This window comes from Manis pentadactyla, chromosome 14 (genome assembly GCF_030020395.1).
Source record: "Manis pentadactyla isolate mManPen7 chromosome 14, mManPen7.hap1, whole genome shotgun sequence".
Classification (NCBI taxonomy): Eukaryota; Metazoa; Chordata; class Mammalia; order Pholidota; family Manidae; genus Manis; species Manis pentadactyla.
This window is the reverse complement of record NC_080032.1, coordinates 58,892,529-58,908,559: the sequence shown is the minus strand read 5'-3', so window position 1 is coordinate 58,908,559 and position 16,031 is coordinate 58,892,529. Positions and strand designations below refer to the sequence as shown.

Below are 16,031 nucleotides of genomic sequence, written 5' to 3'. Positions count from 1 at the left end.
ACATATACCTGTTTATTATCAATGTTTAACAGCTATTACCAATCAATGTGGAGATTGGTTAGGCCTGAGGCACTAATATCCAGGACTCTGTTAACACCTCTGATTTGTTACACTGCAGCTTTGTCTCCATACTGCTTTCAGTCATAGTATCACGCCATGGTTTAATGTGGGAGTCGATGAATGGCAGATCCCCTATCTCTGCCTGCCCCCACCTCTGCATCTGAGAAGGCTGTTGCTATCAAGGTTATTTCTTGGCTGTCAGCGACCTGACACAACAAAGTCTTGTGATCGGTGTGCTTGCCTAGTTCATTACCTGTTGTGCTTGTTTTTTGGTAATAACAGACATTTTTGTCAGTATAGTTTTGCTTCTAAATTAAAAAGAACATGTTTATTTAAATAATTCCGATTTGGGAACCACCCAGCATAAGTGGAAGTGACTGATAAAGTACAGATCTTGCTCTCTTGGTTTCTCTTTAGCATTCTATTTTCTTTCTGTCAGGAGAAAGCATTTCTTTTTAAAGTATTCTGCCTTCTCTCTATCTGGTCATTTATTTCTCCTTTTTCCTACCTGCCTTCCTTGAAAAAACTACCTAACTGGCTTTAAAGCAAGAAATTACCTGATTGAATACTAGCTATGTCTTTAAAAAGAAATTCTTTTTAATGGTGCAAATAGAAAAATCTTAGTTTGGAAGAATAAAATTGACTTATATTTATACTGAATGTGTTATTAGTCAAACATGTCTTTTATTTCCTAAAATCCTTGTAGAAATACTTATTAAGGTTTTGTTCCTTGTATTTTTATCTGCATTACATTGTTATTTCCATGGAAATTTCTTAATGAGATCTGTTTCCCATTTCCAATAAATTTCCATTTCTAAATAAATTCCTTAATAAGAGGGATTGTCTGTGGCAGAGTGTGACTTCTTAAACTGATGACTTATATCCTTGTGTTCCTTTAAAAGGAGCTTGTGTTCATCAAAAAGAAAATGAAATTGTTTCTGACCTAAACTGAGAATTATAGTGGAGGGATGCTCAGAGATTTATTTTTTTATTTGCTATATCTTCTTGATGTATGTTTGATCCAGAAAGAGTGCAGAAGTTTTGATGTGTGTATAAGTCTTCAATTTTTGGGGCCCACATATTACCCATTGCCCTGCTCCTCTGACTTTAATTGATCAAGATGTTCAACTCTTCTCTCATCTGGATTTATCATAGGTGGAGGAGTTACTGATGGCCATGGAGAAGGTAAAGCAGGAACTAGAGTCCATGAAAGCAAAGCTGTCCTCTACTCAGCAGTCTCTGGCAGAAAAGGAAACTCATTTGACCAATCTTCGGGCAGAGAGAAGGAAACACTTAGAGGAAGTTCTGGAGATGAAGTAAGTGTTTACATAAATCTTACTCTTCAGGCATGTACTTAGTAGAAATACTTTTCCTTGATGCTTTTATCTTATGGCCCTGTTTATTACCCCTGACACACTTAGCTTAATTTTAATGCTAACTTGTGTTTCTCATTCCCTAGAACAGATTTGTGACAAATCTTGTTCAAATATGATTATTTTCGCCTCGTCTCCACTGAATGTTAAAATTATCTAGAGTATATGTATCTGTATTCAGTTGCATCTCAAATTTGCGAGATCTGAAAAATTCAAGCATATTGTTGAGTTCACTGAGGAAGATAACTGTTGGTCCTGAAGCCATGTGATGAGTAGGCCATTTTTTAAAAACATTTTTTATTTTCAACATTGCTAAAGGTACACAGAGGTAGAGAGAGTCGTCTAATACCCACCATATTTAACAGTGAACATTTTGCGATACTCTCTAGTTTTTCCAAAACCGTAAACATTTAGCCCATTCATGCTATACGTCATTTTCCTACTTGCCCTATATCTTGTGACTTCCTGAGGTAACTGTTGTGAAGCATGTATGCATCTGCTAGTACATAATAGATGCTTCTTTTTCTTCTGTGTGATTTTGAAAAGTTCTGGTTTCCTTCTCTTTAGAACAAGTATGTCTCCTCTGAAGGTGCAGCACTCCTGTCCCCTTTATTATTCCCAATCTTCATGCCTCCCTAATTGTTCTAATTTGCAGAAGTCAGGTGACCCTGGGGCCCCTCAGTTACCACCTTTACTTTAGCAGCTACCCACATTTTTGTTGCCTTTGCTTCTGTCTCTGAGGAGATGCTCTCTCTCCTTTAACCCAACTAGCTGCTGCTCTCTGTCACAGACTAAGCACTGATCCCCTCCTCTGCAATCTTTCTCTGTTAATTTTCTCTCACATAATCCATGCTCATTTTCTATTAGTTACGTCTTCTGCGTAAATGTACAGTCTGTCTGACCTAAAGTAAACAGACTTCTCAGTCTAGCTAGCACTTTATGCTTCCATTACCTCTTTTTTTCTGCTACTTTGAACTATCAGTAAATGTTGAATCTCAGAACTAGAGACCAGCAGAGGATATTGCCATGATACTTTAGCATGAATTTCATGACTCATGTTTATTGTGATATCATGACAGCAACCCCAGAGTTGAGGATACCAGTACGGGGGCATCACCTATGATTATGTATTATTGGACCCCAGGGCAAGGGTAAGGGATGAAGTGACAAGTACTTGAAGCCAGAATAGATTAATGTACTGGGAGAATGAGGAGAGGTTTTGAGTATCATGATGAGAAAAAATTTCACAAATAATGCTTTGTAGCAAGAAGTTAGTGAAAAGAGGTGTAAGGAGAGTTTTTTTGTTATTGGGGGTAAAATTCAAAGCTTTTTATTTTGGAGGTGGAGTAGTAGAGGAAAGGCAGCACTTGGGCAGTAAAGAGAAAAACATTTGAGTTAAAGAAGTCTGGGAACCATTCCTAAAAATGGTAGGAGATGGAGTTGAGAATAAAATTAAATCAGGGCCCAAAGTAATTAGGAAAATGGGATGATGGATGTAATGTTGGGGAGCACAGAGTATCATATGTGATATTCTTAAGGAGAAACAGGCCTTGCTAAAGGACGGCATATAAGTTCTGTTTTATTTGCTCTGTGTACGAAAATCTTGATTTGTCTGATCTTTTCCACTCAGTTCAAATATGAGATTTACTTATAGAAGAATAGTGGTGTGTTTGTATAGGAATTTTCTTCTATTAGTGGGACTTTGAAAAGATATGAATGAAGTTTTTAAAGAATGCTGGGCTTCAAACCATGAAATGGGAATCGTATGTGATATTTTCTTGGTACCACTATAGTAAACGCTATTATAGACTCTCCTTGCCAACCCAGATGGGCACTTGAATTCCTGAAAAATGCTGCAATTTGCAACACTGTTTTTGGTAGGATCAAGCATTTGCACAACAAAAGCATGGGGCAAATAACTAAAATATATAAAGAAATTTATGAGTAGTCCAGATATTTAATGAACACTAAAGTTTGAGAACTTAAGTACTAAAACCTGGCTCTGACAGTTGACCTATCTCTTAAAATCACTCCAGTTACTTAGCATATGTTACTGTGGCATCATGATGATCTTAGATTTTTCACAGGTCTTGTGCAGATTCACCAACTTCAGATTTTTTAAGTAGACTTGCTTTAATTTGCACTTAAATTTCCTCTTGTTGTCTTTTCTTTCCATATCTCAGTAAAATGGTTAATACCTTCCTTTTAATAAATCATCTCAGTGCTTTAGGCCTAATCCTTTATTTCCTTACTCCATTGAGAGACTGGTGGTTCTTAACAGATGTTCTGTTTGCTCTGTGCTGTAGAACAACCTACATGGTTGTACCAAGTGTGTGGAGAAACAGTTAATCTATTCTTTCCATCTAGAACAATGAATTAAAACTTTTATTTTTAAAATGTAGATTTTAAAAGTTTGGCATACAAATATAATGATACATGAAATCTCAGCTGAAAGCACTGCAGGTAATCTAAGTGTAATTACACACAAAACACTGTGAGTGACATACTTGGGTTCTGATTGCAGTGAGCTTTCAATTCCTTTTCATTATGTAGCTGACCAAGGGAATGGTCTGTTTTCTGCTGTATTCTGGACAACTTCTCTCCATATGTTGAACAAGTTCTGCTAATCATCTGCCCTGGACTGGGGGTATCTCAGCCTCCACAACTTTGCTCAGAATTTATTTCATTCTGTTGTCAGTTTATAAGGCGTTACTCCCTCCAAGTAGGTCTGCTGGACAATCTGCCTCTAATTACATATGGCAACTAGTAAGAGCACACTTCCTGGAATAAAGAGCCTGAGTCTGAATTCTGACTCCACCACTTACCAGCTCTCTGACTTCAAGTTATTTAAACTCTCTGTGCTTCAGTCTCCTAATTTCTAAAGGGGCAATAGTAATTGCTCCTACTTCATAAAGTTTTCATGACAATAAAATAAGAAATCATTAATATATTGACTTGAGAACAGTGTTTGGCACAGTCACTTAATTGAGAGTACTGTTATCTTTCTACAAGTACTTCCTGGTGATAATTTGTAGAGAGACATTATTTAAGCAAAATGAAAAAGGAGAAAGGTAGTGTCCTACCTGGGGCTATGGACAATGATAACCAGATTCTTCACTCTGTAATGGCACCATATTTTAAGTGCTTGCATTGTTTAGTTCTGATAATTGAACATGTAAAAAGAGTTGTTCATATAACCAGAGAGCTTGAAATGTAGAATATGAGAGGAATGCAATATGCAAAAGAGTCTGAAACATGACTAATGTATGACTTCGAATCTAGAAAAAGAAAAGTCTTCCCTGAGGAAAAAGCAGTTGGCCCGCTTATATAAAAAATTCTTCAGCAAAGCACAAGAGAAGTCTAGTTTGCTGGAGAAATCCTGACCTGGTCAAACCAAAAGGAAAGACCTAGTAGTTCTTTTCCATACCTGGTATTGTGATTTTAAGTTTTGAGTGTCTGTTACAGGTAAGTGGTGGCTGTGAGTTTGGGAGATGTGAATCTGTTCCCTTGGTAGCCTACCCGAGGTTCAGCAGAAACGTGTGAGTTGGTTAGCTGGCCCTGAAGAGAAGGGACGTTCTTACTGGCAGATCCCTCACTGGTTCTTCTATTCCTTCTGCTGTGGTTTTGTTAGCCATTAGTTTTTATTCTACTTTTATGTTAGGCTCTTTTCAGAAGAAAGGGTGAATGGGATAAGGGGGAAAATAATAAAATAACAACTGCAATAACCATATGTTTTAATATTAATTTAGGTCATAAGCTTCACTGTTCAGATTTCTATTAAGATGACCCGGTTCATTCTCACTGCACTGCATTCAGACTCCTACTGCTGTCTCACCCCATGTTGGCATTATGAATAGAACTGAAAAGGCTCATTTTTCAATTTGATTACAAGTTTTATAAAATTATCAATTTGACTACTCTAAGAACTGCTTTGTTTGGAGAAGTGGTAGAAGAGCTTTTTAGTTTCTTTGAGAATCCAGAGCTGTTTGCTAAGCAGCATCCCGTCAGTGATGTTGGCAGAGAAACCCAAACCTCTGTGGGCTGAATTATATATATGCTGCTGAGGCCTTTTGGCTAAAGAGAAATCTAACTTCCCATAAACAGAAAATAAGTTTACATATGTACCTAAGAAGAGTCCAGTAATATAATCTGAATTGTGACATTTTTTAAAGCCTTCTCTTTTAATAGAAAAAAATATAAAATATTTAGGATTAAGGAAGATATAGTAGCAGATTCAAGATGGCGGCATGAGAGGTGAGACAGAGAACTCCTCCCAAAGCCACAGATAGTGTGAAAACACAGTTAATACAACTAACCCTAAAACAGCAACAGGAAAGAAGGCTGAACCAGACTGCATACAGACCTCAAGAACAGAGCAGACCTCACGAAACAGGGTAACATACCAAAGCCTTGATCTGGCAGGATTCAGGCCCTTCCCCCACCCCAGCACACTGGCAGGAGGAAGAGAAACAGAGTGGGGAGGGGGTGGAAGCCTGGGACTACCAAACACCTAAACCCGGAGATCTGCTTTGTGAGCAGAAACCTACATTATGTTGTGCTCTGAGGGATGGGGAGCTGGGATAGGTGGAGTGCTTGAGAGACAGATTCCGGCTGTTTGTGAAGGACAGGATCCACACCCGGCCGCTCTGGGACAAGGGAAAGGCAGGTGGGCTGAGAGGCTTCCTAGCAGTGAGAGGGCTGCTGAAGCAGCGGGGTTTGCACAGAGCTTGCTGCAGAGAAGGGATAGGGGGACAAGCTTGTCTGGGTGAGCTCTGACCAGCACATTGGGAACTTTGAGGAATTTCAGGCACTCCATCCTCCTGGCTGGATACTCAGCTCAGCAGCCCTCCACTATGATACACAGCCTGCCCAGCCTTCTTCCTGGCCTGAAAGCACCAGCTCCCAAACCAGCAGTAACTGCTCTGGCATCAAGCCAGTCAGAGGGAGGCCCTGCCTACAACAGCTAGAGAGGCAAAGCACAAAGGCTTACACCTGTGTGCTTGGCCCACTGACTTTGATACTGGAGACAAGCACGGCAGATGGGAATCAGGAACAGATCTTTCCTTCCCCCAAGCACCAGCTCCACTCCCCTACGATCCCGGACCTTACTGTAGGGACTGAGCAGCTCCAGAAACTGGAGCTTCTGGGCACTAGAGGGCACCACACAGAAATATGAAACGTCAAAAGAAATACGGTTCAGACCAAAATCTCACAAACCCCAGAAAAATGGCAAAAATAAACTGAACTCACCAATCTTTCTGAAAGAGAGTTCAAAATAAAAATCATAAAAATGCTTACAGAGGTACAGAAAAACATTTAAGAACTCAGGAACGAATTTAAAAAGGAGAGTCAATCATTAAGAAATTCCATATCTGAAATGAGGCATACACTGGAGGGATTTAAAAGCACATTAGATGTAGTAGAAGAGGTGGTAAATGGAATAGAAATGAGAGAAGAGGAATACAAAGAAGCTGAGGCACAGAGAGAAAAAATAATCTCTAAGAATGAAAGAATATTGAGAGAACTTGTGACCAATCCAAATGGAACAATATTCCCATTGTAGGGGTACCAGAAGAAAAGAGAGAGAAAAAGGGATAGAAAGAGTCATTGAGGAGGTAATTGCTGAAAACTGCCCCAATCTGGGGAAAGAGATAGTCTCTCAGGCCATGGAGGTGCACAGATATCCCAATACAAGGGACCCAAGGAAGACAACACCAAGACATATAATAATTAAATTAGCAAATATCAAGGATAAAGACAGACTTTTAAAAGCAGCTAGAGAGAGAAAAAAGATCACATACCAAGGAAAACCCATCAGGCAATCAACAGATTTCTCAACAGAAACCTTGCAGGCCAGAAGGGAGTGGCATAATATATTTAATGCAATGAAACAGAAGGGCTTTGAACAAAGAATATGCTACCTGGCAAGGTTATCGTTTAAATTTGAAGGAGGGATTAAACAGTTTTCAGATAAGCAAAAGCTGAAAGAATTTACTTCCCACTAACCACCTCTATAGTGCATTTTGGAGGGACTTCTACAAATGAAAGTATTCCTAAGGCTAAATAGATGTCACCCAAGGGATAGACAAAGAGTACAGAATATGATTCATAACATACAAAGAATGGAGGAGGAAGAAAAAGGAAGAAAAAAAAGAATCTTTAGGTTGTGTTTGTAATAGCACACGAAGTGAGTTAAATTAGACTGTTAGATAATAAGAGAATTACCCTTGAGCCCCTGGTAACCATGAATCTAAAGGCTGCAATGGCATTAAGAACATACCTATCGATAATCACCCTAAATGTAAATGGTCTGAATACACCTATCAAAAGTCGTAGAGTCACTGAATAGGTAAAAATAAAAGACCCATCTATATGTGCCTACAGGAGACTCACTTCAAACCCAAAGACATAAACAGACTGAAAGTAAAGGGATGGAAAAGATATTTCATGCAACTAATAGACACAGACTGAAAGTAAAGGGATGGAAAAAGATATTTCATGCAACTAATAGAAAAAAGCAGGAGTTGCAGTACTTGTATCAGACAAAATAGACATCAAAACAAAGAAAGTCACGAGACAAAGAAGGACATTACATAATGATAAAGGTGTCAGTCAAAAAAGAGGATATAACTATTCTAAATATCCATACATCCAACATAGGATCACCTACATATGTGAAACAAATACTAACAGAATTAAAGGGGGAAATAGAATGCAGTCCATTCATTTTAGGAGACTTCAACACACCACTCATTCCAAAGGACAGATCTACCAGACAGAAAATAAGTAAAGAGACAGAGACACTGAACAACATATCAGAACAGATGGATCTAATGGACATCTGCAGAACACTCCATGCAAAAGCAACAGGGTACACATTCTTCTGAAATGCACATGGAACATTTTCCAGAATAGATCATATACTAGGCCACAAAAAGAACTTCAGTAAATTCAAAAAGATTAAAATTGCACCAACCAGCTTCTCAGATCACAAAGGTATGAAACCATAAATAAATGACACCAAGAAAATGAAAAAGCCCACAAACACATAGAGGCTTAAGAACATGCTCCTAAAGAATCAATGGATCAATGACCAAATGAAAACAGAGATCAAGCAGTATATGGAGACAAATGACAACAGTAATTCAACAAAGCAAAATCTGTGGGATGCAGTGAAGGCTGTGCTAAGAGGAAAATATAGTGCAACACAGGCCTACCTCAGGAAAGAAGAACAATCCCAGATGAATAGTCCAAACTTACATTAATAAAACTAGAAAAGGAAGAAGAAATGAGGGCCAAAGTCAGTAGAAGGAGAGACCCAATAAAGATTAAAGCAGAAATAAATAAAATTGAGAAGAATCAAACAATAGAAAGAATCAATGAAAGCAGGAGCTGGTTCTTCAAGAAAATAAACAAAATAGATAAACCCCTAGCCAGACTTATCAAGATAAAAAGAGACTACACACATAAACAAAATCAGAAATGAGAAAGGAAAAATCATTACAGATACCACAAAAATACAAAGAATTATGAGAGAATGCTATGAAAAATTATATGGGAAAAAAACTGGATAACCTAGAAGAAATGGACAACTTTGTAGAAAAATATAACCTTCCAAGGCTGACCCAGGAAGAAACAGAAAATCTAAATAGACCAAATACCAGGAAAGAAATTGAATTGGTAATGAAAAAGCCACCTAAGAACAACACCCATGTACCAAATGGTTTCACTGCTGAATTTTATCAAACATTTAGTGAAGACCTAATATCCATCCTCCTCAAAGTTTTGCAAAATGTAGAAGAGGAGGGAATACTCCTAAACTCATTCTATGAGGCCAGCATCACTCTAATACCAAAACCTGGCAAAGACAGCACACAAAAAGAAAATTACAGACCAATATCCCTGATGAACATAGATGCAAAAATACTTAACAAAATATTAGCTTGGTTTGCTAATACATCAAATTCAAAAATACATCAAAAAGGTGATCCATCATGATCAAGTGGGATTCATTCGAGGAATGCAAGATTGGTACAACATTCGAAAATCCATCAATATCATCCACAACATCAACAAAAAGAAAGATAAAAACCACATGATCATCTCCATAGATGCTGAAAAAGCATTTGAAAAATCTCAACATCCATTCATTATAAAAACTCACAGCAAAGTGGGTACAGAGGGCAAGTACCTCAACATAATAAAGACCATATATGGCAAACCCACGGCCAATATTATACTTAACAGCAAGAAGCTGAAAAATTTTCCTCTAAGATCAGGAACAAGACAAGGATGCCAACTCTCCCCACTTTTATTCAACACAAGTTTAGAGGTCCTAGCCATGGCAGTCAGAGAACACAAAGAAATAAAAGGCATCCAGATTGGTAAGGAAGAAGTCAAACTATCCCTGTTTGCAGATGACATTATATTGTACATAAAAAAAACCCTGAAGAATCTACTCCAAAACTAGTAGATCTAATATCTGAATTCAGTATAGTTGCAGGATACAAAATTAATACACAGAAATCTGTGGCATTCCTATACACTAACGATGAACTAGCAGGTGGAGAAATAAGGAAAACAATTCCATTCACAGTTGCATCAAAAAGAATAAAATACCTAGGAATAAACCTAACCAAGGAAGTGAAAGACTTATACTCTGAAAACTACAAGACACTCATGAGAGAAATTAAAGAAGAAACCAGTAAATGGAAACACATCCCATGCTTATGGATTGGAAGAATTAATATTGTCAAAATGGCCATCCTACTTAAAGAAATCTACAGATTCAATGCAATCCCTATCAAAATACCAACAGCATTCTTCAATGAACTACAGCAAATAGTTCTAAAATTCATATGGAACAACAAAAGATCCTGAATGGCCAAAGCAATCCTGAGAAGGAAGAATAAAAAGGGGGAATTATGCTCCCTAACTTCAAGCTCTACTACAAAGCCACAGTAATCAAGAGAATTTGGTACTGGCGCAAGAACAGAGCCACAGACCAGTGGAACAGAATAAAGACTCCAGACATTAACCCAAACATATATGGTGAATTAATATATGGTAAAGGAGCCATGGATATACAATGGGGAAATGACAGCCTCTTAAACAGCTGGTGTTGGCAAAACTGGACAGCTACATGTAAGAGAATGAAACTGGATTATTGTCTAACCCCATACACAAAAGTAAACTGAAAATGGATCAAAGACCTGAATGTAAGTCATGAAACCATAAAACTTATAGAAGAAAACATAGGCAAAACTGTCTTGGACATAAACATGAGCAACTTTTTCATGAACATATCTCCCCAGGCAAGGGAAACAAAAGCAAAAATGAACAAGTGGGACTATATCAAGCTGAAAAACTTCTGTACAGCAAAGGACACCACCAATAGAACAAAAAGGCATCCGACAGTATGGGAGAATATATTCATAAATGACATCCGATAAAGGGTTGATATCCAAAATGTATAAAGAGCTCACGCACCTCAACAAACAGAAAGCAAATAATCCAATTGAAAGATGGGCAGAGGATCTGAACGGATACTTCTCCAAAGAAGAAATTCAGATGGCCAGTAGGCACATAAAAAGATGCTCCACATCACTAATCATCAGATAAATGCAAATTAAAACCACAATGAGATATCACCTCACACCAGTTAGGGTGCCAACATCCAAAAGACAAACAACAACAAATTTTGGTGAGGATGTGGAGAAAGGGATACCCTCCTACACTGCTGGTGGGAATGTAAACTAGTTCAACCATTGTGGAAAGCAGTATGGAGGTTTTCCAAAAAACTCAAAATAGAAATACCATTTGACCCAGGAATTCCACTTCTTGGAATTTACCATAAGAATGCAGTAGCCCAGTTTGAAAAAGACCTATGCACCCCTGTTTATCACAGCACTATTTAGAATAACCAAGAAATGGAAGCACCTAAGTGTCCATCAGTAGATGAATGGATAAAGAAGATGTGGTACATATACACAATGGAATATTATTCAGCCATAAGAAGGAAACAGTTCCTACCATTTGCAACAACATGGATGGAGCTAGAGGGTATTATGCTCAGTGAAATAATCCAGGCGGAGAAAGACAAGTATCAAATGAGTTCACTCATCTGTGGAGTATAAGAACAAAGAAAAAACTGAAGGAACAAAACAGCAACAGAATCACAGAACCCCAGAATGGACTAACAGTTACCAAAGGGAAAGGGAATTTGTTGGGTGGGTGGGAAGGACAGGATAAGGGGGAATAAGGAATATTACGATTAGCACACTTAATGGTAGCCAAGGGGGACACGGGGAAGGCCATATAACACAGAGAATACAAGTAATGATTTTATAGCATCTTAGTATGCTGATGGACAGTGACTGTAATGGAGTATGTAGGGGGGACAGGAGGAGGGAGGGAGGGAGGGAGGAAGGAAGGAAGGGAGGAAGGAAAGAAGGGTGGAAGGAAGGAGGGAGGGAGGGAGGGAGGGAGGAAGGGAGGGAGGAAGGGGGGGAGGGAGGGAGGAAGGAAGGGAGGGAGGGAGGGAGGAAGAGAGGAAGGAAGGAAGGAAGGAAAGGAAGGAAGGAAGGGAGGGAGGGAGGGAGGGAGGAAGGAAGGAAGGAAGGAAGGAAGATACAGAAAATGGTTACTAGAAAAAGTTCAGGCTCCTTCTGATTTGTATAGTTAGGTGATCATTCTGTTATACCTTAATTATTTAAAATGAGACTATATTTTAAATTATTAATCTTCTGATAACCTTTAGTATTTCATTTTACAATTTATTGTAGAAGTTGCTGACATAAAAAAATATCCTATTGGGGGATTTATGACAGTCTTTCAAATTAAACACAAAATTATAAATAGTTCTGTAAATTGTAGTAAGAAATTGAAATGCATTCTAAGTTACATAAGAATATGCATTTTTGCAAAGTCATATTTTTAAACTTCTACAAAATGCTTTTATTTGATTCATTAGACATATGATAAAGGACTTTTAGTGGAGTTGGAAGGATTTTTTAAGGTGGCCTAAAATGCAGAGATTTAAATATTCTGTAGGAAATGACATAGATTAATATAAAAATTTCCTGCATTTGAAAAAAAGGATGCTGTACAGCATAGTTATCAGTAGGTAACATTGCTGAGACTGGTCCCTGTTAAAATTATATAGCAATGTTTGTATTTGCAATCAGCTAACCTTGGGACTTCTTCCCTAGTCTTGGTTAAGTCTACCTTCTAACCCCTCTTTCTCTTCCCTGCTAAGTACCTGTCTTATGATACCCACCCTACAGAATATTCCAAGCATCCTTCTGAGTTGTTATATGGCAATGGTGAAAATGAATTTATTAAATATGGTAATTAGTAGAGTTCCTTACCTCTTCCTGCTTAGGTCATGATGCCCAGCTTCTCAAATGATGAGATTGAATGTTAAAAATGTTTTTATCAAATCTTTTAATTTTTGTGTGACCTGGATTGAAATAAATTACATATATCTTTAAATATCCTTTGCTTTTCTTCTCCTTTAAAATCTAAATGCATTCCATCTTTTAGCCATTTATGTCAGATATAACTTCCAAACAGAAGAAATCACATTCTGAAAAAAATGATGACTGCTAATAATCTTCTCATGTAAAAAGACTCAAATGGCTGAAGTAATCTCTAAGTAGCAAGTAAAGAACTCAGTTTTCCAAGTAAAGTCCTCAGAGCACCTCTCTTGCCTATCTTCTGTAATTCTTTCTCTTCCCTTATAAATATATGGCTTTCTGTGCAAGAATGTCCTTATCAGTACAGGGGTGAAATTAAGAATATAGGTCATCCTCTTTCTTCTACAGGAGAAACGAGTTGGAGTGTTGTCCTACTTCTATTTTTTTCTTCATTAAGGTATCACGGATATACAATCTTATGCTCAGGTTTCACATCAGCAACATTGTGGTTACTACATTCCCTCCTATTATCAGGTCCCCACCACATATCCCATTATAGTCACTGTCCATTGGCGTAGTAAGATGCTATAGAGTCACTACTTGTCTTCTCTGTGCTATACTTCCTTCCCTGTGTACCCCTTATATTATGTGCGCTAATCATTATGCCCCTTAATTCCCTTCTCCCTCCCTTTCCACCTACCCTCCACCACCCCTTTCCCTTTGGTTTCTGCTAGTCCACTCTGTTTCTGTGAGTCTGCTGCTGTTCTGTTCCTTCAGTTTTTGCTTTGTTGTTATACTGCACAGATGAGTGAAATCATTTGGTATTTGTCTTTCTCCACCTAGCTTATTTCACTGATAGCCTCTAGCTCCATCCATGTTGTTGCAAATGGGAGGATTTGTTTTCTTCTTATGGCTGAGTAATATTCCATTGTGTATATGTACCACATCTTATTTATCCATTCCTCTTCTGATGGACACTTAGGTTGCTTCCATGTCTTGGCTATTGTAAATAGTGCTGCAATAAACATAGGGGTGCATATGTCTTTTGCAACTGGGATCCTGCATTCTTAGAGTAAATTCCTAGGAGTGGAATTCCTGGGTCAAATGGTATTTCTATTTTCAGTTTTTTGAGGAACCTCCATATTGCTTTCCACAATGGTTGAAGTAATTTACATTCCCACCAACAGTGTAGTAGTGTTCCCCTTTCTCCACATACTCGCCAGCATTTATCATTCCTTGTCTTTTTTATGTTGGCTATCCTAACTGGCTATCCAAATTGTGTTGTTAATTTGCATTTCTCTGATGATTAGTGATGTGGAGCATCTTTTCATGTGTTTATTAGCCATCAGAATTTCTTTGGAGAACTGTCTCTTTAGATGATCTGCCCAGTTTTAATTGGCTTATTTCCTTTTTGGGTGTTGAGGCACATGAGTCCTTTATCTATTTTGGATGACAACCCCTTATCAGATATGCCATTTATGAATATATTCTCCCATACTGTAAGATGCCTTTTGTTTTACTGATGGTGTCCTTTGCTGTACAGAAGCTTTTTAGTTTGATGTTCTCCCACTTGTTCATGTTTGCTTTTCTTTCCCTTGCCCGAGGAGATATGTTCATGAGAAAGTTACTCGTGTTTATATTAAAGAGAGTTTTCCTGTGTTTTCTTCTAAGAGTTTTATGGTTTCATGACTTACATTCAGGTCTTTTATCCATATTTGTGTATGTAGCTAGACAGTAATTCAGTTTCATTCTCTTACATGTAGCTGTCCAGTTTTGCCAACACCAATTGTTAAAGAGGCTGTCATTTTCCCATTGTATGTCCATGCCTCCTTTATCATATTTTAATTGGCCATGTATGTGTAGGTTTATATCTGGGCTCTCTATTCTATTCCTTTGATCTATGGCTCTATTCTTGTGCCAGTATCAAATTGTCTTGATTACTGTGGCTTTATAGTAGAGCTTGAAGTTGGGGAGCATAATCCCCTCAGCTTTATTCTTCCTTTTTAGGATTGTTTTGGCTATTCAGGGTCTTTGGTGGTTCTGTATGAATTTTAGAAGTATTTTTTCTAATTCATTGAAGAGTCCTTTTGGTATTTTAATAGGGATTGCCTTGAATATGTGGATTGCTTAAGACAGGATGTTCATTTTGACAATATTAATTCTTCCTACCCAAGAGCATGGGATGAATTTGCATTTTATTGGTGTCCTCTTTAATTTCTCTCAAGAGTGTCTTGTAGTTTTCAGGGTAGAGGTCTTTCACTTCCTTGGTTTGGTTTATTCCTAGGTATTTTATGCTTTTTAAGTGCAATTGTGAATGGAGTTGTTTTTCTGATTTGTGTTTCTGCCAGTACATCATTAGTGTATAGGAATGCAACAGATTTCTGTGTATTAATTCTGTATCTTGCAACTTTTCTGAATTATTAATTCTAGTACTTTTCTAGTGAAGTCTTTTGGGCTTGTCATGTACAATATCACGTCATCTGCAAACAGGGACTGTTTAACTGCTTCCTTACTAATCTGGATGCCTTTTATTTTTTTGTGTTGTCCGATTGCTGTGGCTAGGACCTCCAGTACTATGTTGAATAAAAGTGGGGAGAGTGGGCATCCCTGTCCTGTTCCCAATCTCAGAGGAAAAGCTTTCAGCTTCTCGCTGTTCAATATGATGTTGGCTGTGGGTTTATCATATATGGCCTTTATTATATTTAGGTACTTGCCCTCTATACCCATTTTGTTGAGAGTTTTTATCATGAATAGGTGTTAAATTTTGTTAAATGCCTTTTTAGCATCTATGGAGATGATCATGTGATTTTTGTCCTGTTTATTGATGTAGTGCATGATGTTGATGGATTTTCAAGTGTTATACCATCCTTGCATCCCTGTAGTGAATTACACTTGATCATGATCTATGACCTTTTTGATGTATTTTTGAATTTAGTTTGCTAATATTTTGTTGAGTGTTTTTGCATCTATGTTCATCAGGGATATTGTTGTGTAGTTTTCTTTTTTTGTGCTGTCTTTGTCTGGTTTTGGTATTAGAGTGATGCTGGCCTTATATAATGAGTTTGGAAGTATTCCCTCCTCTTCTACTATTTGGGAAATTTTGAGCAGGATGGGTATTAGGTCTTCTCTAAATATCTGATAAAATTCAGCAGCGAAGCAAACTGGTCTGGGAGTTTTGTTC

General features: G+C 37.8%; 1 protein-coding gene across 14 annotated transcripts in view; it reads left to right on the top strand.

Annotated features, from left to right (window-relative positions):
- The window catches only part of ERC1 (ELKS/RAB6-interacting/CAST family member 1), a 730,429-nt gene that overhangs the window by 426,818 nt on the left and 287,580 nt on the right, over window positions 1-16,031 (top strand). For all 14 annotated transcript variants that reach the window (XM_057492538.1, XM_036907416.2, XM_057492541.1 and 11 more), the window contains one exon: window positions 1,216-1,376. In XM_057492538.1, coding sequence (XP_057348521.1) covers window positions 1,216-1,376 — 161 coding nt within the window. The remainder of the gene's footprint in view (window positions 1-1,215; window positions 1,377-16,031) is intronic.